The sequence below is a fragment of the Oryzias melastigma genome, linkage group LG12 (assembly GCF_002922805.2).
Source record: "Oryzias melastigma strain HK-1 linkage group LG12, ASM292280v2, whole genome shotgun sequence".
Taxonomy (NCBI): domain Eukaryota; kingdom Metazoa; phylum Chordata; class Actinopteri; order Beloniformes; family Adrianichthyidae; genus Oryzias; species Oryzias melastigma.
In genome coordinates, this window is record NC_050523.1 from 17,224,188 (window position 1) to 17,248,153 (window position 23,966).

Sequence of the window (23,966 nt, forward strand, 5' to 3'; positions counted from 1 at the left end):
GGACTTGACTCGGACTTGCAAAGCAATGACTTGGTCCCACCTCTGCTCCAGATGTTAAAAATTATGTCTTCTTTGATCAACTCCAATACTTGCAAAGGGGTAGACACTGTTAAGTTAAAAAAGAAAATCAAGAAATATGTAGATAAACAATCTAAACTTAGTATATACCCTGTAGGCTTCTTCCCTTTTTTTATTTTACTTTCTAAATCATCAGAAGTGTCCTGATCAGAGATACATTTTTTGAACCCATCCACCAAATGCTAAGAGTCTCCTGTTTATAAGTGTGGGTTGATAGACTTTAGCAACTATAAAAATAGCAGAACCACTAAGATACTAGCTACGCTCCAGAAAGAAGGAAAATAGCAAAGACAAAAACATCAACCCCATAACTCTGCTGGTGTTTCCTAAGAGTCTGAATGTCTGACTGTTTGAATGATTAGATGATAAAGTACATACGTGTTCTTATGGCAGTTTCAATTATGAGGTTTTTGTTATATTTAAAATGTAACAAATCTGTCAAAAAAAATAGCACACGTGATGAAGAGATGTCTTTGCTAGTCAGACGATCTTATACAAATCGAATACAGAAAATTCTGTAAAAGCAAATGAAATATAGATTTCCACTGCACAAAGACAAAAATGACATTAAAACTTTTCTGTTTAACTTCCAAAATGAAATGCCTTATGTCACATTCTACAAAGGATTCAGGCAGTGTGTCAGGTGAACGCTTTTTAAAAATAACCAGGTTAGTGTGAGCCCGTGTGACTTGCATACTAAACGGAAGCATCTCGGTGTTGGTATGAAGAATTGTTGCTAAGCAGTGGTGGTTGCTAGGGGGAGGAGGGGTGAGACAGGTTTACAGTCAGTGATAGAATCTGAGGGTTTACCTACATTTTTATGAGTGCACGTGACATGTGCTGCTCTGAGCGTTACTGCAGTGAGTTTCTAATTTCAGCCTTGCATGTGGGAGGAATCGAGGTTTATTTTTGGATCAACTCTGAAGCAGAGTTTCATATATAGAAAAGATTACAGCATTTGAAATAAAGCGCTACTGAGATTGTCATCTTTTTATGACTGTTTTTAAGGGATTTTATGAAGAATGCATCCAGCTGTGACAGATTCAAGGTTGTTAGAGTGACTCATTTGTTTCGTCTGTGTTTGCACAGCAATCAAGAAAGCCCACAGAATATCTGGCAGAGGCTCAGAGTAGAACCAGCGCCCTCTTCGGCTTTCCCCGGGATGATTACAGAGTTTTACACGGCGGGGGGAAAGCCTCACAGTTTGCAGGTTTCCCTCTCCGTGTCTTCAGGAACTCGCTAGCTTTTCATGCACTCAAATGACCAATATACTCATTTTAGCACACAGCAGGTCCATTTTATACAGCATGCCTTGCATCCATGGCATTCCCTCCGTCAGATACGGACCGATCCACTTGAGTGAAGGACACAGTGGGTGGGTTGGCTGGGCGTGACACAGGCAGCCATTTGTACGTGAGGTCTTGCGATGAAGGGTCCAACCGCCAGTCATAGCGCTTCAACAGGAACACGCAGGCTTCCTGACAGGACAACAGTGAATGGGTGGATAAATAAAAAAAAAAACAAATCCATGTTTCTCTGACTGTGTTCTATTTTCAGAGGCGCTGCCACAGAGCAAAAACAAAACAAAAAAATGTTAGAAGAGCTCACGGCACCCACCAGCGCTGCCTGCGTGCGACTCGCAAAGCAGCAGCCTCCACAACACTTCACTTTTCTGTGAACACAATTCCAGGTCTGAAATAGCAAAGCGATACCCTTCAGCAGCCAGTTGGAATGGAACATGGGGTCATTTGGACATTTGGGAGGGAGCCGCTCTCACAGTTACCTTTTAAAAATAAAAATAAAAACTGTCATTTGAATCAGTTTTTGGTTGTTTAGAGCATGTTGGAAAAAAATGTTTATTTAGTCGAGGAGAAAGATGTTGTCACAGTCTGCACATTTTATCCAGCAACCCTAAAGTTGACCAATCCTGCCCATCAACACACGCCTCCCCCTCCTCTTATGAATGAAGATTTTTTTCTTTCCCATGAGGGGGGGAAGGAGCAGGGTGATGAATAGGGACGAATGAGAGAAGGGTATCGAGGAGGGATGATGAGATTGGGGGTGGGAGGGAATGTAGACTGGGAAGGATGAAGGAGGGAGATGAGTCACATCTCTGACCTAGATCCCCATGCTTTGCTTTTTATTCTGGACACGTCCTCCTCAGGGTGTGTGCATGGGTGTGTGTGTGTTTGTGTGTCTGTGGAGGGGGTCAGCAGCTTGTCTTTAAAGAACAAGTCAAAATGTTGAGCTTTTAAGTCCCACTCTGACCTTTTCTATTATCTATTTCCTGATTCACAAAGATTTGAATAACAAAATACTCAAAAATGTAATTCTAAGTCAAACTATCTTTGTACATGTCCTCTATCTTGAAAAAAATGCCACGAGAACATGTTAAAACACAAAAAACATGATTTCCATCAGAGTGTGTCACACAGAGTTTTGAACAAGTGACTAAATCTGATTTAGAATATTCTTAAAATGGTCATAAAAAAACATGCTTTTACATTTTTTTCTCATTTTGAATCCATTAGATAATGTTATATATTATTTCTATCATATGGGAAAAAACACAGTGAGCAGAAAACCTCGCCATACCAATCATTTGTGTCTAAATGAAGCACTTGTACTGTTTGCAAAGCCAGAAGGTTGTCAAAAATGAGTGGATGTTTAGTATAGAGGTAAAAAAAAAGTCTCAAGAAGAAATTTATGGCTGTGGAAAAATACACACATTTGTGAGTGAAATAAAGGATGCTAATGTAAACAGTTTATTTGCTGCTGTGACCCATTACAGTTGTGCTAATGTAGACAAACTGCTCCAACTACAGTAAAACCATTTCTAGAGTCAGAAAAGACAACTCATATCTCAGTGAAGTAATTTGTCCCACTTTGTTTCAGTTCCTTGAGTTTTATCCCACTTGTTTTGTCCTTTTATAATTCTGCCCAAACATTTAAACCATCTTTGGGTTTGTACGTTGTGCCATCACATCCCACAGATTGTCTGTCTTCTACTTAATGACTCACTTTCAGCCAATATTTCTTTGCAGGACAGATTACTTCATTTGTGACCTGACTATTGTCTGTCGGTAGACACAGGAGTTCATGACCTCTAGATGGAAGGTTTGCTGCTTGTTGAGGGTTTTTTCATGATTTTTTTGTCATTCAGTGTCACTTGACGTCTCTGTCCTTCTCCTTTGTGTCACTTGTGTGCATTAAAAACAGAACAAGCTGTTGGTTTTCAGGACTGATTGATCCACTTTAAATTCGTTCAGCATCACCAAACTGCAGAGACGTGGGAGAGCATACAATGAAATACACCTGAGCTCTTCACAGCCATGCTCAGAGTTTGAAATGAGTCATGCGTGTGTGTTTGCGTGTGACGTGAGTTGAGTCATTCCTTACATTTTGGACAGCTTGCCATCACACCCACATGAATATTATTGCTTTTAGTCTTAAATATTCTGGCTACAAGGGCATACCGATGATGTTTGGATGGACGCAATCGACCACAGTAGGTCAAATAATGCACTTTGTTAATAGTGTGACTCAACGGATGTGAGCTGCTAAGATAAGCTTCTCATTTGCTGCTAAGCTCAATCTGCTGTCAGCCCTCGCTTCTTCTTCAGGAGTTTTTTACTCGTTCATTAAGGAAAGGCAAACCTGTGCAAATCCAATCAACAAACAAAATAAACCTTTGCATGAAAGTCAAACATTTCTCTACAATCAATGCCTCTGAAATGTAGATTGATTGATCCGTTTCTCTAACATCTATCTATAAGGAGCATTATGGTACAGAAACTGTTTGGCCCTCCTTCTCTTCAACATAATAGATGTTAAATAGAAAACTTTACAATGAAAAGAGGAAGTGACACCACTCATCAGTTACCAGGGAATTGCTATTTACAATGAAAAAAGTGAAACATTGGAAGTTTGTTACATTTAAAATTAATTAGTTTTCATCAAATTAAAAATTGAGTTGATGGTTTACTCAACTTAAAATTTAAAAACTAATATATTTAAAATGTAACAAATTACAAAACATTTGTCAATTGATCCAGTGTTTCACTTTTTACAACGTACAATATATATATATATAAATATACATATATATATAATTGGTTAGCTAAAAAACACCTGCATTTTTAGGTGCCATGTGTTTAAAACTCTTACTGTAAACTCATTTGCATCCTCAGGTATATTGACAGTAATCAGATTACTGTCTGCTACCATGAGTTACCTTCAATTCTCTTTCAGAAATGGGTGTCTATAAGATCTATGACTACTTATGGTTTAATGGCCATGTTTCACAATTGTTCTGCTTCACAATGCTGTGTTGATTTAGAAATTACACATAAAAACTTCAGGGCAGCTGGTGGGTTTACACTTATAAAAATAGGTATGACTTTAAAATAACTATTAGTTATGGCTAGTTATCAAATTAATAATAAACTGCTATTTAATGCATAGTAAATTACCAGTTAACAGTTTGTTAAGGATTCAAAAATGTGCCTCACAGTTAGCCAACAGATAACCAACAAGACTTAATTAGTAATAGATTATTATCAAGTTGTTAGTACTTGCTAATGACTTGTTAAATATCAGTAAATAGCTTATATGTTTCTGGGATGATATTTTAAGGTTGCAGCTGTTCTTGTTTACTAATAGTTAATAAACAAGGAATAGTTTGCCACTTCAAAATAACGTCCCAGTAACATATTTAATATATTACTAACATTTATGAAGTCATTAGTAAGATTTTATTAACAACTTGTTCATGATCTATTGCTAATTCATAAGGCATATTTACAAGTTTAACAAGTTCTTTATAACACATTAACTAACAATTTATCAATCATTTGTTAACTAACTAGATCATTATTATAGACATCACCCAAAAAGGCTAAAAGCCACATAACATTTTTTTAAGTAACTAAACATTAAACTAAACAATATTCCTTCACTGTTTGATATTTTTATATTTCCCAAAGTTTTACTGGTGCTTAAAGTCTAACTCCAGTTATCTTTTGATCTATTTTCAAAGTGTTCCCAGTGGGATTTTGATTATACGTATGCCAACTTTTAGGCAAAAACGAAAAGCCTGTCCTGTTTTCTAGGACATAATTTCTGCAGAGTGGCAGTTAAAATTCAACTCTAAGTTGTGGGCAGAACTGTTGGCATGATGAGAGCCCACCCCAACTTCCCATCATCCATTTGTTTACACTCTCTTCCACCAGCTTACAGCCCCTCATGCCACCAACCTAGCATTACAGGTTCAACGAAAATGGCAAGCAGTATTGGAGCTGTCCAGCCGTACAGTTTTAAGCAAGATTCCAGCTCAGACAAGGCAAACAAAGATGTACATGGATCTATTGGTCTGCAAAAGGATGCATCAGAATGGAGCCGAGCAGGGAGCTTATAGCTTGTTGCTGTAGGTCCAATGTCACAGCTAAAGCTTTCTCAAATGGCATTTCATTCACAACAATTTGAATAAAAAATGCTCAAAAATGCAGTTTTCATCTTAACTTTTTAATATGTCTGCAATCATGGGAATAATACTACAAGAACACAATAAAACCCCACTAAATACAGATTTTGTTAGCAAAATGGGTCTTTAAATGTTGGGTGATTTTTTTTTGTTTTAGTAATAATCAAAGATAAAAGCTAACTTTGGAAAAACGTGTATTTTTAACATTTATCTTAATGTTTTTGCAAGTTCCCTCTTTCCTAGCTTTTCCATGTGGCCCAAGAGACATCTCCATTTTACCTCCCTGGGCTCCATGAAACGACTCCTTCCGCAATATTTTGCTCTGTTTCTCAACATCTATGTGACGCTCCAGTGACAGATGAAGCTACCATGATGTTCTGCTTTAAAACATTGTTTAAATATTACTGACCTGATGTTCTGTTTCATTTATTCTCATGGTGAGCATACAAAGAAACAGGGAAAACAGTTGAACAGCTAAGCATTTAACAATTAATTTTTAGATCAAGATTTTTAGATATTTTTCACTTAATAAGTTCACAGTGATTAATAGATTAACGTGTGTAGAATTTCAGTCCAATCAATTGTCTTTTTTTTTTCTAGCTCATAAAAAGCTGACATTCATGTCTCTACATTCAGGCCTGCACCTCTGAAGCCTCGCTGCTCCTTTCTCAGTCATACTTCCTCCTTGGAAATACTCTGAAAAGCTAATGGCTGCTCACGGTTTTAAAAGCACAAGCACTTCCTTTGTCCGCACCATTGAACAGATATGTCTGAGCGCTCTCTGAGCCTCCTGTGAAAAAAAAAGCCTTGTTTGTCAAACCTATGAGCTTGGACCATGAGGAAATGCACCCCTGCTCCTCAACGGTGTATAACTGCATGAATTGGCAAACAAATACAAAACCTCTGTTTCATCTTCATTGCAGAATGATTGCATGAAAGCTGCAGATGTAACTGTAACAGCTCACATAACAGAACTACTGAAGGTCGAGGATTTTGGTTAAACCACCTAAACCTTTAAGATGTTTATATTTTCTTTGATTTTCTTTGTGCTTTGATTTTTTAATTAAACAAAAAGTTCTCAAATCCAGAAAAAGAGCAAGTCTACACTGAAGAAACCAAGTAGGTGGTTAATCATTTGTTACTTATGTTGTAAAAGACATAACCTGTGTTCAGTGGCTGATTGAGTGGAGGCTTTAGAAAAGGCAATTCTTCCATATTTGGGTGTCATGGACTATTGGCATCACTTCTGCTTTTCATGAGCGTCCACTGCTGGGAGTCATATTAGGAAATGATGGGTGTTGTTCCTCACCCTCTTGACAGTCCACCTTTCTTCTGATTTCTTTTACATCTAATAGTGTACATTGTTGCAGTTGACTTTCTTGTATTTTGACAGATGTTCTTGTCCTCTTGACTTGGGCTGTAGGGAAATATTGATTCTGTGATATATTGCGATATTTTGCCTGGTGACACTTAAAATGCTGACAAGATGATATTATTTAATTAGTTATGAGTGTCATTCAGCATCTTACTTTTTTTTTCTAGCTGAACTCCCAACCGCTAGTTGGCACAGCACACTGAGCCTCTTTGAGCAGCTTAAATCGGGACCAAAACAACAACCAGCTTTGTTAAATGTTCAGTCAGCCTAGCGATTTTTGTTGTTATGCGACATTTACTTCTTAGTTTTTACTTGGGATGGGTACCAAACCAAAACTCTTTGCCATTTTGCTGCCAGTATCAGTATATAGTTGCAATGCTTAATGTTGTGATGATTAAATGAAATAAATGTTTGCAGTTTCATTACAAGGAAAGATGTATTAAAAATCAGGTAGAGTTTTTTTCTAAGTCAAACTCTTGAAAAAATTGTAAAAAATCATTGTGCATATCACAATGGTTTTGTATCGTGAGACATGCATTGGCATTTGTATCGTATCGCCAGGCTCTTACCAATACACACCCCTACTCTTGTCCGTCATCTCACTGCTGCATAACTTGCCTCTTTTTTGTCTCGTAACAGATGTTCCAGTGTTCGTCTGTGTTCGTCTGTGTTGCTCCATTCCTTATAAATTAGATATACAGTCAACGCTTCCATGTAGCCATGAGGCAAGAAACTTTTTTACCTTAGCTCCTCCCACTCGCATCAGGCGTGTCACGCTTATAAACACATTTTTTTGGACAAGCGTCCAAATTTGACAGTCATCAAAAGAAGAGGCAGTGGACACGAATTTCCTGCTCAAATCGCGTTCAGTGTGAACATACCATGACAGTCTTGAACTATTTGGTCGCAGTAGCTTGGCTTGGTTTGATGCCTTTTGCTTTTCTTGATCGGTGAACCGACGCAACACAAGACATCTACTGCTTTACCACCGGTCACTGAAGGCTCTGGTTCAGTGCTCTAAAAGCTTTTTATTGAACCAACATAAAGATTCCAGCAGACAGAACAAAAGTAATTGCTTATATCTCTGTATCATCATGACCGCTTTCTTTAGTTGTCTTCCTGCTCCTTCATGTTAATCACTAAAGAGGGCAAAGCTGTTGCACCATGTGACAACTGACACAGAGAATTGGTGTGACCCCTGTGCTTTGACAACACAAACGCATGACTCTTTCTGCTTTTAAACTGGATCACTGCAAGTTGGAAAATCAGTAGGAAGCAAATTTGTTACACAAAATTGGTCAACAGAAATATAGCAGGAAATGAGCTCTTTCCTACTTTTATTTGAAAGTTTTCTGCTCATATCCTGTCTCTTCAAACCGAGATGGAGAACAAAAACTCTTTTTTCCCCCTAAGGTGTAAGAAAACCCATCATGTGTGAGTATTTTCAGTCAATTTTGGACTTTGTTACCTTTAGAAAAACGTCGGTGAGCTTGGTTCCGATGCAGCTTCGAGCTCCATTCCCAAAAGAACACAGAAAGTTCTCCTGTCCAGCATTCCTGTACATGCAACAAACACAGAAAAAAGCTAAATGTATATGAACTCTAAGCTGGTGTCTCCTTTCACAGACTCCGCTGACACATCTCTGCATATTACTGTGCTTCTTTGAAACCAGCATGGTTTCCGGAGAGAAGTACTGACTGAACTGAGCCACTATTATTCACACATTTCACAGAACATATTCAAAGGTCATTTACTCCAGGCACAGTCTGTCTTTACAGGAAAAAAAGAAAGTTCCAGACAAAGTACCCGGAGACGTCTCCTCGACCCAGCTGGCCAAGTAAACATCTTCCTTTAATGATGCTGGATTTAACAGACAAGCCTGCAGGTGAGCAGAATCCCAAATTGGACATTGAACAGCGACCGAATGTGTTGCCCAGGCTCCCTGGGCCATAACTGTTATTACGTTCCCAGCTAACACATCCAAAACAGACTTCAAGACCAGTGGTCAGTCAGATGCTTGCTGATGTAACACATATTGTGCCCCCGGTGTCTAATGCATCCTGCCTTCCTGAAACATGAACCCTGATTAAGGGCAAACAGGAAGCATTACTGATGTGTATAATTCAGCTGTGAGTCAGATGGTTTGTGTGAGTTTTACAAAGATTACTTTTTTATATAATTCTTTCTCTCATCCTTCTGATGATTTAATGTACTATTAGGCTCATTCTGAAACCATAAGATGTACAGTACACAATGTGATCCTGTCGCACTGAGACACAGGCAGGGGGAGGTCAGGCAGTCCGTGAACAAAAGTCTTTAACAAATGTGCTGAATGGAAGGGAAGTGAAACAGATGAGTCTAATCTGGTGTCAAGTATGATTCATCTCACTGCTCTCAAGGAAAAACAGGGAGTTTGAGAGTGACAGAAGCAAAGATGACTGCAGTAACACAAACTAACTAATTAGTCAGAATAGAGAATGTCAGATAAAAAAAAAAAAAAACTGCACATGAAAGTGTTAGAGAAGACTTTCTTCTTTCCTTCAATCCCAGTTTGGGCATTACTTATTTTGTTTCTTTAGTTCATGAAATACTGCTTTTAATCTGTGACATCACCCATAAAAATGGTTTACTTCCAGTTTTACAGAAATTAAATAAATTCAGTTGCTATTTTTTGTAATACCAAGGTGTCCATGTTAGAATGAGACAAAGTCGGTAAGCAATGATTGGTCCAAGTTGTTCTGGATTTTGACATGAATATCAATGGACTGGTCAACCTCTCCCCTCTTGTGTTCCAAATAGGAAGTACCCGCGGGATGGAAGTCCTATAGACTTCCACTGAGAAATAGACAATTTTTCCTCAGTCATTTTATTTCTCAGAATCACCATTCTTTCTCTGATGTATTCTTCTTGGCTAATTTTTTAAAAGTTATATTTTTGTTATAGCCAGTTATTCAAGATATAAACTGACCAATCAAATGCCTGAGTAAAAGCATGTGGTGCCTGCTGGCCCCACCTCCAACATTTGATTGACAGATTCCCCCAAGCCGCTTTCAGTGGAAGGGGTGTGGACTTGGAACAAGCCAGAACAAACTCACTCATGATTGGCGACAGTAGTTCCTTTAAAAACGAGACTCAGATCAACTCAGACTAATCGCTGTCGAGAGGTTGCAATATGGCGGTAGACGTATCACGAAGTGACGGCAAAGGCTCTGGCCTGATTTTGGGAGGGCGTTCCAATGGCGGACCCTAACACTTGTTATTTCCAGCTCTTATTAATGGTCTATGGTCTGCATCAACATTTCTGTGGTCACCACTCTTGAGCTTGTTAGAAGGCCACACCCCTTCCACTGTAAATCTGTCAAACATTTCAAACGTGAGACCAACTACTTTTATTGGAGGCATCTGATTGGTCAGTTTATAACTGGATTAACTTCCTTATTACTTTTATTCTTGATTAAAATGTTTGCTTCTAGAATTTTTTACAATTTTTGCTTTTAGTTTTACTTGTAACTTTTAACAAAAAGTTTTTTAGTCTTTTTAACACCAAAATTGTGAAGAAAATGAGCACAATAGACTGAACACTCATCTTAAAAGTTTCATTGTATTTATAGACATTTGTGCAGGACAAAAATGATTCTCAGTAACTGCCTGGCTTTGCAGCTGATTTAAAAGTTACAAGTTTGTTCTTTTTTTTTCACTATTTTTGAGTCACAGACCACAGGGGTGGAGTGTGTTCTCAGGCTTTACGGTAATGCTTTATCAGTGGTTACTCTGGCCCACCTCAAACAGAGAATGATTATGTCCGGACTTAAACATTTTTGGTTAATCAGCAGATCAGTCGGAGCACATGAGTTCCAGAGGAAATGATGGCGGAAAGAGCAGAGCGAGGAGAAAGAGCTGAGTGGAGACAAAAGGTGCTGTGAGAAGCAAGTAATGTGCACTACAAAAGGGATTTCAATGTACTTTTTATCCATAAATAAAACAACAAAGGTCTACATTTTTTAAATATAGGAAGCTGAAATTTAGAATAAAATATTTAGATTTGAAATAAGTTGACAGAAATCCTTTGAACTGGTCTTAATCTTTGCACATTAAAAACAAACAAAAGGTAAACACAAACCTAGTCAATTTCCTTATAAATAAAATTTAGACAGCATTTTGGCACCATTTAGTTTAAAATTAGTCACTGTTTAATGCACAAATCAGTAGAAAATAGTGACTTTTCAATTGGTCACAAATTAAATTTAAAGATGGTCGGACTAATCAAACAGCACAGAAAACATGATGGCATAATTCTGTCTCATGAGAGTGTTATGCAAACACACACACAAAAAAAAGCACTAAAACTTCTTGTTTCAGATTCAGCACAAATGTGCAGCACGAAAAAGCTGGGATTTTTATCTGTTGGTGGTAGCATTTCCGCTTCACTTTATCTGAGGCCAGAGTCTGTGTGGGCGTTTGCCTGATGGGTTGTTAACTTGCCAGCTTCACTACTTGTTTCCAACTGAAAAAAAGCTCATAGACACATATGAACACACACGCGCACAAACACACACAGTGACAATATGCACCGGGACAATACACACCCGGCAACAACAAAAAACTAAGATGAAACCTTGGTGATTGTAGGTGGGCTTGTTATGTAACAGGACTGCAGTCATTAAATTAAAGGGCCAGGTGGCATAACAAAGGAGCCAGGAAACTATCATAACCGACAGGAAATCAGTCTGCAGGAAGACTGACAGATGGAGAAGCAGAGCGAGATGGATGGAGGAGGAAGGAGAACACTGATTGAATGATAAACAGAAGGTTGCTACAGATAAACATGTAATAGAGAGGAAAACTGTGAGTCGTTTTGAGGAACACGATAGCAACTTTTGACATCTGATCTACATTTAACCAATTAAAAATATATATGATTGTGTTATTGTGGTTTAAGAACCAACAGATAATATTTTTCATGAGACAAAAATAGCAGATTTTTTAAAACCCTCTCATTTAAATATGACTTTCCCGACCTGTTGCATAAAGTCGGTACCTCTGCGCTGCATCTTCCTCTGATGTTTTTTTTTTTTTTTTAGTGCAATTTTAATGAGCGTGCTTTCTGGAATTTTATATCACTCAGCCTCAAGGAAAGTCTCTGACTCATTCTTCAACCCCAGCCCCTGCTGCACACAGTCACACACAAAGCACAGAGGGAATCCCCATTGGTAAAAATAGGGGCGAGGTGGCCAGTTACCATAGCAGCAGCTACCTGTCTGTTCATTCATATTTCTGTTCTTACTTAATCGCTCCATTGCCTTAATAAAAACAATTGCCAAAAATGATTGCATTAAAATGAAGGAATACATTAAAAAGGCAGAAAATCCCACATTTAATCTTTAATTAAACTGTCTGGGTGTTTTCATTTGGCAATTTAAAGTGTTTTGAGTAATTCAATGTTGAAAAGATTGTTTTTTTTTTAAAAAAAACACGCAATGTTAGATTAAAAAATATCTAATCAACATTTTCTCCATTTGAAGGTGCAGAAAATAATTCAGCATTTCTATTATTCTCTACTTTTTCTACCATCAGAGGTGCTGAAAGAGATTCAATTTTAAGGAAATGACTCTGCTTTTGCTCTGAAGCAACCCGAGATTGTCTGTGACTCATATGTCTGGATCCTGCCGCACGCCAAAAGACAGAAAAGGAGGGAAGAAACAGCTGCCCCCCCCCCACCCAAAGGAAACACAGAGGGAACCCTATTGGTAAAGAATGTGACAGGTGACTGGTTTCCATGGCAGCACATGCATGCATTCATATTTTTTTCACGTCCTGTGTTCCGCCTGAAGTGAACGCGCATGAATGAGAGTGAAACAGGTGAATAGGGGCAGATGAATAGAGAAAAGGCTTGACTGTGAGAGGGAATTAGTGAATGAGCCAGGCAGGGCTTCGTTTACTGAGATGGGGCTGCAGACACACAATCATTGTGTGTCTCCTATTGTGTTCAGGAGGCATTTTTTCATCTAAATGGATCTAAATAATTGCCATGTGGGCTTTTAAATGTGACTTTGTGAGATCAAACATCTTTGGTATACTTACATAAAGATGTGGGTGGATGTAATGACAGCTTTTATTTATAATATCATTTTTTTGTCCGGGACAAAACATCAAAGAGAAGCCACCGGTTAGGCTGCTCTTTACAAATAACCAATAACGACCCAACAGCACTGACAAAAGCAGAGGTTTTATTTATAGTAAAATAAAACAATATTATTATTTAAATCTGCGGCAGACTGACGACTTATCTAGGGTGTACACTGCCTTCACCCAACAGTAAGTGGGATAGGCTCCAGCAACTCCATGAGGCAAAAGGGCATCTGTAGGCCCATAAAATGAATGATGAAGTACTTTAATCTAAGATGATGGTAATATTCAGTTAATTTAATTAGAGATAAATTAGATTACAGCAGGTCAGGTCTGTCTATCATTTTTGCAAGCATTTGATGTTTTAGTTTTTATAAATGCCAGTATAAAAACCCACTCTTTGTGTTGTTGGTGTTTTTAACATTTTTTGTAGCATTTTTCTCATGATGTCCTCCTCATATACGTCATATATGTTGATAAAATTAAGCTTAAAATAGCATTTCAGGGTATTTCTTCATTCAAATAGTTGTGAATCAGGAGCAGACAAAAAAATGCAGTTTGAAAAAGAGCACATCCGTGACCATAAGCTCTCTGCTCCACAAAACTGAGAGCTCTCAGCAACGTGACTGGGAAGGGGGGGCAGGGTTGCTCCCATCCACAACTCCAAGGCAAACTCCGGCCACTAGAAACTATGTCCTAGAAAACTGCACATTTTTTGATTTTGGATAAAAACAGCATAATTAGAATTAAAAGAACACAAGGAAGGCTTTTACAATAAATCAAAAGATGATTGGAGTGGGACTTCAATTACACAGTATGCAAAATATCATAAAAATCACAGATTTGCAAAGTAACGTTTCCTTCTAGCCACAACTCAGGTAATTAGATAGGAAAGTTTCAGTGAAGAGCTTTGGCTGCTGGCAAGACAGAAATTGAACTGGCTTCCTCCGCATTGATGTCTGTGAGTTCAATACAGAGGATTAGCATCCTGTCGATCAGAAATCCAGCTAACAACCACTACCTCTGAAATACTGTTAAAGCGAGGAGACAACGGGAGGCAGAAATGAGGAATCTGCTGTATCCCGTTGAGAAATGACGTCATGCTGAAGTGAGAAGAACAATGAGATGATTTACATTTTCATCCTCTGACCAATACTGCCTTTTAGTGGTAGTTGCAACTGGAGTGATACCCTGGGAAAAATAATCCCATATTGTATCTCCCCAAACAAAGCTTCCTTAGAGAACAAGTATTAAAAAAATCTAAATTATTTTGAGTTTTAACATAGTTACGGATTAATGACCAAACTGAGTTTGGATTTTCTAACTAAGCTGCGTGCTTCGGTACCCCGCCTTACTCCTGCTCAATGAGCAGTCGTTCACTCCGCCCCTCAGTTGTGTGAGATTTTTCATTTTAAAGCTGTTTTACACAGTGGTGAATGTCGGGGTTATTAGGGCTAGTTTTGAGCAATACCACCACTAAAAATTAAAGGTTCTTGTAAAGTAAGTGCATGATGCTGCATTCACACTAGGCATGAGTTGTAGGTTCAAGAATGTACCATACATGGTTTCATGAATGCGCACTCAGTCTGTGCTGTTCACACCGGACCAGCACTGAACAAGCAGGGAGCCGCTTCATCTTTTTCTTCTTTTTACTAGTGCATGCTCACCACCTGCAATTGGAAGAGGCTTGGCATGAAATCTCAAAGCAGTGAACATCTTGCAAATCTTGCTCCAGGCCTTGTCTTTCATAGATCTATTTCAATATGAAAGACTTCATGATCATGTTTAGAAGGATTGGTATTTTTGTTATAAAAAAATGACACCATCCACACCTCACTACCAAATCCAAGTCACCGACTGGTCAAAGTTCAGCTGTTTGGCATTCAAGGAATTGAAAGTTCAACTGCTTGAACTTCCGGCATGTGATCATTTAACTCCCGATTATTACATATAGACCAAGAACAGACTTAAAAACTTGCATAGGGACTCCAAAGTTTACATGATTTACAAGTGTCGGTATTCGCCTGCTGAAGCCTGGGTAGGCCAGCTCACTAGCTCACTGAGCTGTTCACCCGGTGGCTGGCTAGCAGAGCCATAGATCCAGTTCAATGGGTTTTGTTATAGGCTGGCGACCTGATCAAGGTGTATCCTACAGTAACTGGGACAGTCTCCAGCAACCCCATAGGCTGAAAAAAAGGATGGAGGCTCAGGACAAAAATCCTTGCATTGAGCCGCCATATTGAATCTCCTTTTCTACTCTGATCGAGTCCCTGAAAATCAACTGATTCACATTGACTGTGCAAACGGTCAAAGAGTTAAGGTTTGTCAAAGAGCGAGTGTTATAAAGGTGTAGCCGGCGACATCTCCAGTGTTGAACAGATTTCATCAAAATACACATAAGTGTATTTATGGGAAGTTCAATGGAGCTCAAAACAGGGTCATGCTTTTTTCAGCTTGTTGAAAAAAAGTCCTTAATAATATGTAACTGAAATTACGGATTTTAATGCGACAATTTGTTTCCTAAATTCATTTTTTTCTAAATTCATATCCCAGTCAGATCTCCTCCCAGTCATCGGGTTAAAACAAACAAGGTTGGATGGTTTTTCTGCAAACTGCTCTGCTAAACACTATAAAGCACAATGACTCACTGGGAGAACTACAATTCTCACCTTCCACTCCATCGTTCTGGCAGGAAGCTGTCGGGCTGCTGGAACACCTCTGGATCCCGATGGATGGAGTGACTGATGAAAATTGCTCCATAACCTTTAGGAACGTCAAACCCGGCGAGGGTTATATCCTGAACACACATTACAAAACTATTAAACATGTTTAGGCGTTTGGACATTTATATATCTTCTAGATGTTTATCTAATTACTTTGTGACACAAATAATAATGTCTGTAACCATATTTGAATGCTCTTAGGTAGAACGAATTTTAGATTTTTGATCTGACGATGAACCCACATCATTTCCTTATAATCTTCTGGCTATTTACACAAGTTCTTAACTAATCTTAACTAGTTTAAATCAACATCTTTTGAATTTTGGTAGAATATCAACACATTTTAAATAGTTTTACTGCTTTCTAACCTTAAATCTGTTGAAAAGAATGGAGTTTTAGCAAATATGTGCAGATCTTGATTGAATGAGCGACACAGTGAGCTTCACCTAAGCACCTGCTGATCCCGAATCATGATTTGACATCCATACTGCTGCTGCGCTTCTTTTCTAACCAACTCTGAAACTGCAGCATTCTTGAGCTTAAAGAAAACCACCTCCTTCTAACTGAGATTCCCAAACAAGTTATTCCATTCAGTACCGATAAAAAAAAAAAAAGAGGGGGGGACCCCAGAGGCAAGAAGACCACTCACCCAATTGTTGCCCAGTTCACGGTTTCACTGCATCCATTAGTAGCTACACTAATGGACTGACAGAGAACATGATCGCCCAACACTCATTTTTTCGCCCCCGGGTAGAATGGAAAGACTTTTACAAATCGTCTATTCTCCCACTAAAGTCAGCCATAGCAAAAAAAAAAAAATATATATATATATATGTCCTGGCTGACTTCATCCCACCTCCCACTCTGTTTCGCACACGTACACACATACAAGTTGCTAAATCTTTTGCATATCTTAGTTCCACCTGATGGAAAGTCCAATTTTTCCACCTGGCTGTGAATACTAACAGTTTGTGAAACAATTTCCTGCAAAGTGGGTCATGTGAAGAATCATTATGACGTTTTTATCGCATCTTGTAGGGAAAATGACAAAGAGCAAATAGAAATATACAGTAGTTCTTTGATATTTTTCTGCACCTTTTCAGGAAAAATACATGTCATTTTTCTTAAACTCTCAAAATAAAACTAGTCTTATTTTGCAAAACATTTAGTATTTTTGCCATTTTGGAATCTAATGCAGTCAAGGATTTAAAGCTGGATGGATTATTTTAAAGATTCTTTGTAGAGATCATTCCATAGGAATAAGTTACTTCTTTAACTGCAATGCTTTTTAACCTCATTTCACTTCTACCTGTTACTTAAAATTGATAATAACTATGTTTTTCAACATTATCTAAATATGTTTTGAAAATCTGGGATATTTGTAGTGTTTGACAGCTTCCTCAGTTATAAAGTCTCACCATATTTAAATAAATTCATATTTAATATCACTATTGAAGGTCACAATTTAGAGCCTTTTTTTTATTTTCTGCTATTTTTGTTTCTTTGTCTTTTTAGCAAACTCGAACACTCAGTTTGACGTTGTATCTCTTTATTCAAACTTATTTAAACGTGCTTAGATGAATAAACCCTAAAAATAATAATAATAATAATAATGTTTTGTGTTACCATTATTACTTCTTTTTAGAAGGGGAAAAAAGCCAGCATTGTTTTGTACAGATGACAGAAAGACACTCACATTTGATAACCTACAGTAGTTCTTGATCTCTATTTTTAAGGAAAATTTTGGCTTTGGAGAAGCTATTTCGTAGGATAAACAGTCAATTTACTAATTTTGTTTGGACTTTTCCAGTTTATAAACATTACTCACTATGACAAGACATTTAAAAAGGCAAGGCAGTTCTCTCACCATTTGCTGATGGACTGGTAACGACATGTGAAAACCTTAAAAATCTGTTAAATGAAACTCCACTGAAATCTTCAGATTTGATGTTTGAACTCTGAGATCGTTGACCAAACTGTCCTGAGGGGATGTGGACATGAACGGCGCTCTAACAAGTCTTCAAGTTTCCACTAACAACCAAAATATACATGTTTGTGTGTATTTACCATAAATATTTCTGACAAACAAAATCCAAACAGGAGAGTTTTTTTTCTTTTTCTTTAGTTTTGTTTTTCATGACTTCATGAAGCTTTATTGCAATGGCTAGAACTGGAAAGAGTGTTTTTGTCATCCTCAGCACCTGACGATGCAGTAACAGGTCTATTACTTCATTTACAAAACAGAATGCATGTTCATAAGTGTAAATTGGTCATTAAACACATTTTAGCTTTGACTCAAATGCTTTAATAACAAATAATCATGAGTTTTAGAGTATCTTTAACAGTAAATCCACCTTATATTTAATTATTGCATTTGCCTGCTTCATTTTAACATTTTTAAATGCCCCACCCCATTTAGGGGGGCGGATAATAGTGTTTACTTTACAGCTAACAGTGTCACCAGCACCAGCCGAGAGTTCCCCCTGCCCGCTTCCTTCCGGGGGACGGATACGATCAATCTCATAGAGGGATCGATGGCCATACAGGCCATCAGGCTGTTGCGTAAGCCCGTTGCATACAGGGTCATAATGATCAAAGGTAGCTGTAGCAGGAAGGGGCTGACCCGCCCATCCTCAGAGTGAGGAGTAAGTCAACCCAAACACGGCTCTGTCAGTCAGCATGAGGCAAACACACAGCTGTCACCACAGATCGCAGAAAAACAAAGCTACAAAACAGCTTTTTTTCTCAAAATAAACCCCAGAATAGTATAAAAGCAAAAAAAAAAAAAAACAAAATGGCATCCTGTAGGTGATGGCACACAGCTTCTGTTTGATCATTCATAGGATTTTTCTTAACTTAAATTATTGTGATTATGTGCACATGTATAGCAGTATAATTTGCTCTTTTATATTTCATTAATTAATTCAATCTTTTTATATATAAACACCAAAAAAAGCATTTCTGAACTCCCTGACACTTCATTCTGTAACCTTATTGTTATCTGCCACCATCTAGTGGAAGGAGGAGTCCAAACACATTTATCTAATTTATTGTTATTACATTTGTAAAAGATATATATATTTTAAACGTATTTCCTTTGATTTTTGTCTACTTTGAGTCTAAATAAGTGTAAAATACTTTAAACTTTAAAGACCCACTCCAATGAAAATCATGTTTTTTGGGGGGGTTTTTTTGTACCATTTTTCTCATGATGGACTTCTATAAAGAGGATTTGCCTCAAATTGCAGTATTCAAATCGTTGCGATTCAGGTGTAGATAAAAAAAATGCTGTAGGTGTATTGCAGCAAGCCACAAGATCCTTGCTCCGCTCCATTCTGATGAATCCCCCTTTCAGACAAATAGATCCGTGTAGGTCTTTGTTTTCTGGCATCTGGCTCAGAACTGTGCGCCTGGATAGTTCCAGAATTGCTTTGCATTTTTGTTGCACTGGTTATGTTATATTGGGGTTGTGAGAGGCTGTAAGCTAACAGGAGCAAGTGTAAACAAAGGGATGACGGGATATCAGCTGAAGCTTACTTTTATCCTAAATTTCTGATGAACACCTACCATGCTGCAGAAAACATGTCTTAAAAAAGCTTTTTGATTTTGGCTAAAAAAAAAAAAGGGAACGCTTTTACAATAGATTAAAACAAAGTTAACACAATTTATATTTTTATCAGTCGTGCAGGTGTGAGAGCTGGAGGTGTTTAAAATGACATCAGTAAGAACAATGACCTAAAAATATAATAATGTGTGTTTCATAAACACATACATTAAGGTTCCTACAGTGAATCATCCGTCTCCACTGAACCCTCCTCTTCATTTTCTAACTGCAGCTCATCTTACTCTTCATCCATCACTCTCTTCTCTGGTCTTCCTCTTGGCCTCTTTCCTGGCAGCTTAATCATGTCAGTTCCTCCTTCTGAACACTTCCAAACCTGATCTCTCTTAAACTCTCTCCTGATGTCTGAGTAGCTGTAGAGTCTGAGTACTTTAAGCTATTGTCACATGCACCTGTATGGCGGTCGACCCGTATGAGTGCTGTAGGTTTTTAGGTTGTCCGGCCCATGGAGGGTCTTAGAGAATAGTTGTGTGTGTGATAAGTGCACTGCTAAAACTTAAAGCAGTAAAAAAAAACTTTTGATTCAAGAAAAACTGCCATGCAAGAAAAACAAGGTTATTGTGAAAGTTTTCGAGCAACAAATTCAATTAGTTTGGATACCCCATAGGGGGATTTTTTTGGCTTATTAAAGAAAGGGGCCTGTTTTTGAAGTGTGTATTGTGTAGTTTTTTAATGACGTACATGTGATGCTGTCACACAGTGTCCTTTACACAGTACTCCAGTCGTTAGTGAGGTGTGAGTATTGGCTCCTTACTGATACTGCACACATGTAAGTGACCATTTGATGTCCACACAGGATACACTCTAATTGTCTAACTTCCTCATTTCTAACAGCCGGTCCAAGGCACACTTATCACTTGAACAGCACCAGTTAGGGCGGAGCTACTGTCGTCTCACGATGACATTTCTTGCTGTGTGCCCCGTACAGGTTTGTAGGAACGTTTCTACCCATGAGGGCAGTCGTGATTAAGGCCTGTGATTCATACACGTTCTCCACCTCTACTCTGAGTGCATCAGCTTCATGCTGTTTCACTCCACTCTGGTGAAACCTTTGTCCAGCTGTGGTGTGATACCTGTTCAGCTATTCGTCGTCCTCCAATGAAAGGCGGCCACAGTCTCTGCAGCTCCAGCAGGACGGCGTGTAGGAAGTCCGGGTCTTCAGTGGCGCGCCGGCGAGTCTCTGCCTGGAAGAGAGTAGGAGCCTGACCTGTTTCTATAGGAGTTCATGCATTTGCAACCTGCCAACAGAACCCTGTTAGTTTACCTGCTCATCTGCACTGAGGACCAGAGTGAAGGAGGTGAGCAGAGAGGCCAGAGCTTTGGGAATGAGGGCTGAGATGAACAGCAGGAGGTGTTGGGCTGCAGCACTGGAGTCAGGCAGCGGTAAAGAGGCCAGAGTGGCAGGAAAACTACAAACAACAACACAATGATGCACATCAGATGAGAGTCAGTGGAAGTCTCAACTGCTATCAGATTTGTGGCAGGAATGGAGAAAGCTCCATGCATAATAACAACTTTATTTTTTTTTATTAAAAACTCACTAAATTATTACTATATTTACTGATACTAATTCAGTCTAAATTTGAGTTAAAGGTGGAAAGGCAAAAAAATAAAGCTATGGAAATGTTAATTTTCCAACTTTTAATATACATATATATATATTTTAGCAAAAAAAAAGAAGCAAAGATGGATTCAGTGTCAGCCTCACCCCCCTGTGTCATTCTCCAACTTCTCTTTAATGATGTCCATCAGTCTGTCTCTGGCTTCCAGCGCTGTGGAGAAACCTGACGACCACAGAGGAACTTTAAGGTTCACCGGAGCAGAGATCAGACCTGTCAGGACGGTGAAGCAACCAGAAAGAAGAAGTTAGAGGTTTTCGTAACAAACTCGTCAAAAACGTTAAGAGAAGACACATTGACAATTCTTAGGAAAGTCAGTCTTCTGCAACAGCTTTAGAAGAACGGGCGTTTAGCCGGCATCTGTGTGGTCCTACCATGCCAGTGCTGCGTGCAGAGCTGCACAACTTCCTGGAAAAGTTCTGGCTGTTCTTCTGCTCGTAAGTTCAGAAAAAGACCCAAGACCAACTCGGTCCCCAGACGCTTAAAAACGGAGTACACACACTCTGATTGACCTCTACACACACACACACACACACACACCCAAACACAAAGATCTTTGTGTGAAATGTAATACAGATATCAAACAATTTTACCCTTTTTTCAATAACTGCAAGATTATCTTGCAAAAACAAAAAGTGTTTGTCTATTTTAGTTGAAATATCTTATTCCCCTTGATAAAAGGCAAACCTAACTTAGGAGAAGCTTTTTGGTCAGATGTAAAAACTAGTTTTAAGACAATAAATCATAAGTATAAACTTACTAGAGTGTTTGAGAGCTAGAAATATTATTTTCTTGTAAAAGTAATTGTCTGAGTTATGTAGATTTCTGATCATTACTAACATCTAACCACAAAGAATCTGCTACTGTGTGCACGTTCAAAGGATGAAGATGAGAAGCTGCGAGTGTCTCTCACGGTTACCTCAGGGAGAGGTCATTCAGACGCTGTTCACATACACTGCAAAGAAAACACACAGATACCGATTTATGAAATCTGTTGATTTTTGGGAAACTTTATGGAGAAAAAGGTAAAAACTTCTAGAAAAACTAAAGAAAATGTAAAACAACATGAAGGATGGAATAATTCTGCAGAGAGATGACAAATAAATTACAGCTTTAAGCTACAAATATTCACCTGCTGTATGTTTACTTCAATAGTCAAAGTTTCTTTTCTTTTTAAGTTCCACTCTAATTATATTTTGATCTATTTTCAAAGTGTTCCCAGTGGTCTTCTAATTATAATTTGTATTATGAAGTTTGTAGACAAAATCTAAAAACCTATGGCTTTTTTTTTAGGACATAGTTACTGCAAAGCGGCAGGAGTTCATTAGAAATCCACCTCTGATTTCCCATCATCCCTTTGTTTACTGTACACTCTCTCCCGCTAGCTTACAGCCCCTCACACCACCAACCTAACATTACCAGTGTAACAAGAATGCAGAGCAATATTGAACCTATCCAGCCGTAAAGAAATGATCCAGATTTCAGCTCAGATGAGGAAAGCAAAGACGTTCATGGATCTATTTGTCTGCAAGTGGATGAAGGGAGCTTGTGACCTGCTGCTATATTTTCTACATCAAAACCACAAGTATTTTCCAACAGCATTTTTGTGTCTGCTCTAAATTCACAATGATTTGAATAAATAAATAATCAAATACACATTTTTTGCCATGTTTTTATAAATGCCCTCCATCATCATAAAAATGTCACAAGAACATGTTAAAAAACAAGGAAAACATGATTTTCACTGGAGTGGATCTTCAAACTTCTACGATTCAAAGTTATTCAGGTATTTATCTTTTTTGCTGTTCTTTAAAGTTCAGGATCTTTTTTTTTAAAGTTACACAGTTAAAATGACAAACATATTCAAATATATATTTCTTTAAGTAAGAACTTTTATATTTGTGTGAAATTATGTTTTTACAAAAGTGATAAACTGAAAAGCAAAGCCCCCTGTAATTTTTACTTTACCTCCTGGATTGAATTTTTCTGTTTTCTGTATTAAATTATGGATTTTTACCAAAAAAAATGAACTTTTCCTACCTGAAGATGTATTCCTTTGTAGACTGCAGAGATGTTTCTGTGAACAAGCTGGTGAGAGACAGACGGAGGAGACAAGCCTCCTCACCTGAACACACAAAACAAATGATGCTTTGCAGATTCATGTTTAGATTTGTTTTTTTACCGTTTTACCGTGTGTTTACCGTTGGTGGTAACAAGGGTGTCTCCATACATGTTGGTCATCAAATCAGTTGGATCCTTCAAAAAGATGTTGGTCTTCTCTAAAATAACAACAACTGAGGACATTTACTGATGATACAAAAGCTAGTGACACTTGGTGATGCTTCCACACCAGAAAGTTACAAATTTAAGACACTGAAGGGTGAAATCTCATTGTACCTATAAGACATGTTAGACACCTTTAGGTTAGAAATGACAGAACAAAACATCCAGACATTGCATAGAGTCAGGAGGGAACCTGCCAACATTCAATCTTATTTTGCTAACTTGTCTGAAAAGTTCCAGCAAAGAAATCAATATCTGTAATGTAGAGTAAACGGATGGCACGTGTAGCGATTATACGATAATTGCATGTTATTTTGCATCTTGAGGCAATGAAAAGTTGAAAAAAAGAAGATAAATCACAAAAGACAGGTATATATGCCTTGAGGATTTTTTTTAGTTCTTTTTTTCTTAATTTTTTTGGGAAATTTTCTAAGTGAATAAAAGTCATTTTTTTGTATGGTCTTTATTTTCTGGAAAATCAATAGAATTAAATGTTTCACACACAAAAAAATCACTTTTAAAAGTTTTTAATTTGTGGTACTTTAAGCAGTTATTGTGAAGTTATTTTTTATATATATTTAATATTATTGTTATATTTACTCGTGTCTGATATTTAATTTAATGAATGCACTAATAATATAAAAAATAGAGAGACCTA

General features: G+C 37.9%; 1 protein-coding gene across 6 annotated transcripts in view; it reads right to left on the reverse strand.

Moving 5' to 3' along the window:
• Positions 1-23,966, reverse strand: part of LOC112163154 (cytochrome P450 26B1) — a 50,239-nt gene that overhangs the window by 21,274 nt on the left and 4,999 nt on the right. For 3 of the 6 annotated variants that reach the window (XM_024299379.1, XM_024299377.2, XM_024299376.2), the window contains 10 exons: positions 23,227-23,304; positions 23,066-23,150; positions 21,945-21,980; positions 21,400-21,539; positions 21,115-21,238; positions 20,671-20,815; positions 20,480-20,590; positions 15,731-15,858; positions 8,404-8,491; positions 1,354-1,556 (listed from right to left, as the gene is read on the reverse strand). In XM_024299379.1, the coding sequence (XP_024155147.1) occupies positions 1,377-1,556; positions 8,404-8,491; positions 15,731-15,858; positions 20,480-20,590; positions 20,671-20,815; positions 21,115-21,238; positions 21,400-21,539; positions 21,945-21,980; positions 23,066-23,150; positions 23,227-23,304 (1,115 nt within the window). In that variant the 3' untranslated portion in view covers positions 1,354-1,376. Of the gene's footprint in view, positions 1-1,353; positions 1,557-8,403; positions 8,492-15,730; positions 15,859-20,479; positions 20,591-20,670; positions 20,816-21,114; positions 21,239-21,399; positions 21,540-21,944; positions 21,981-23,065; positions 23,151-23,226; positions 23,305-23,966 lie in introns of those variants that run through there. The other 3 variants (XM_024299381.2, XM_036214502.1, XM_024299382.2) reach the window with 3 other exon arrangements.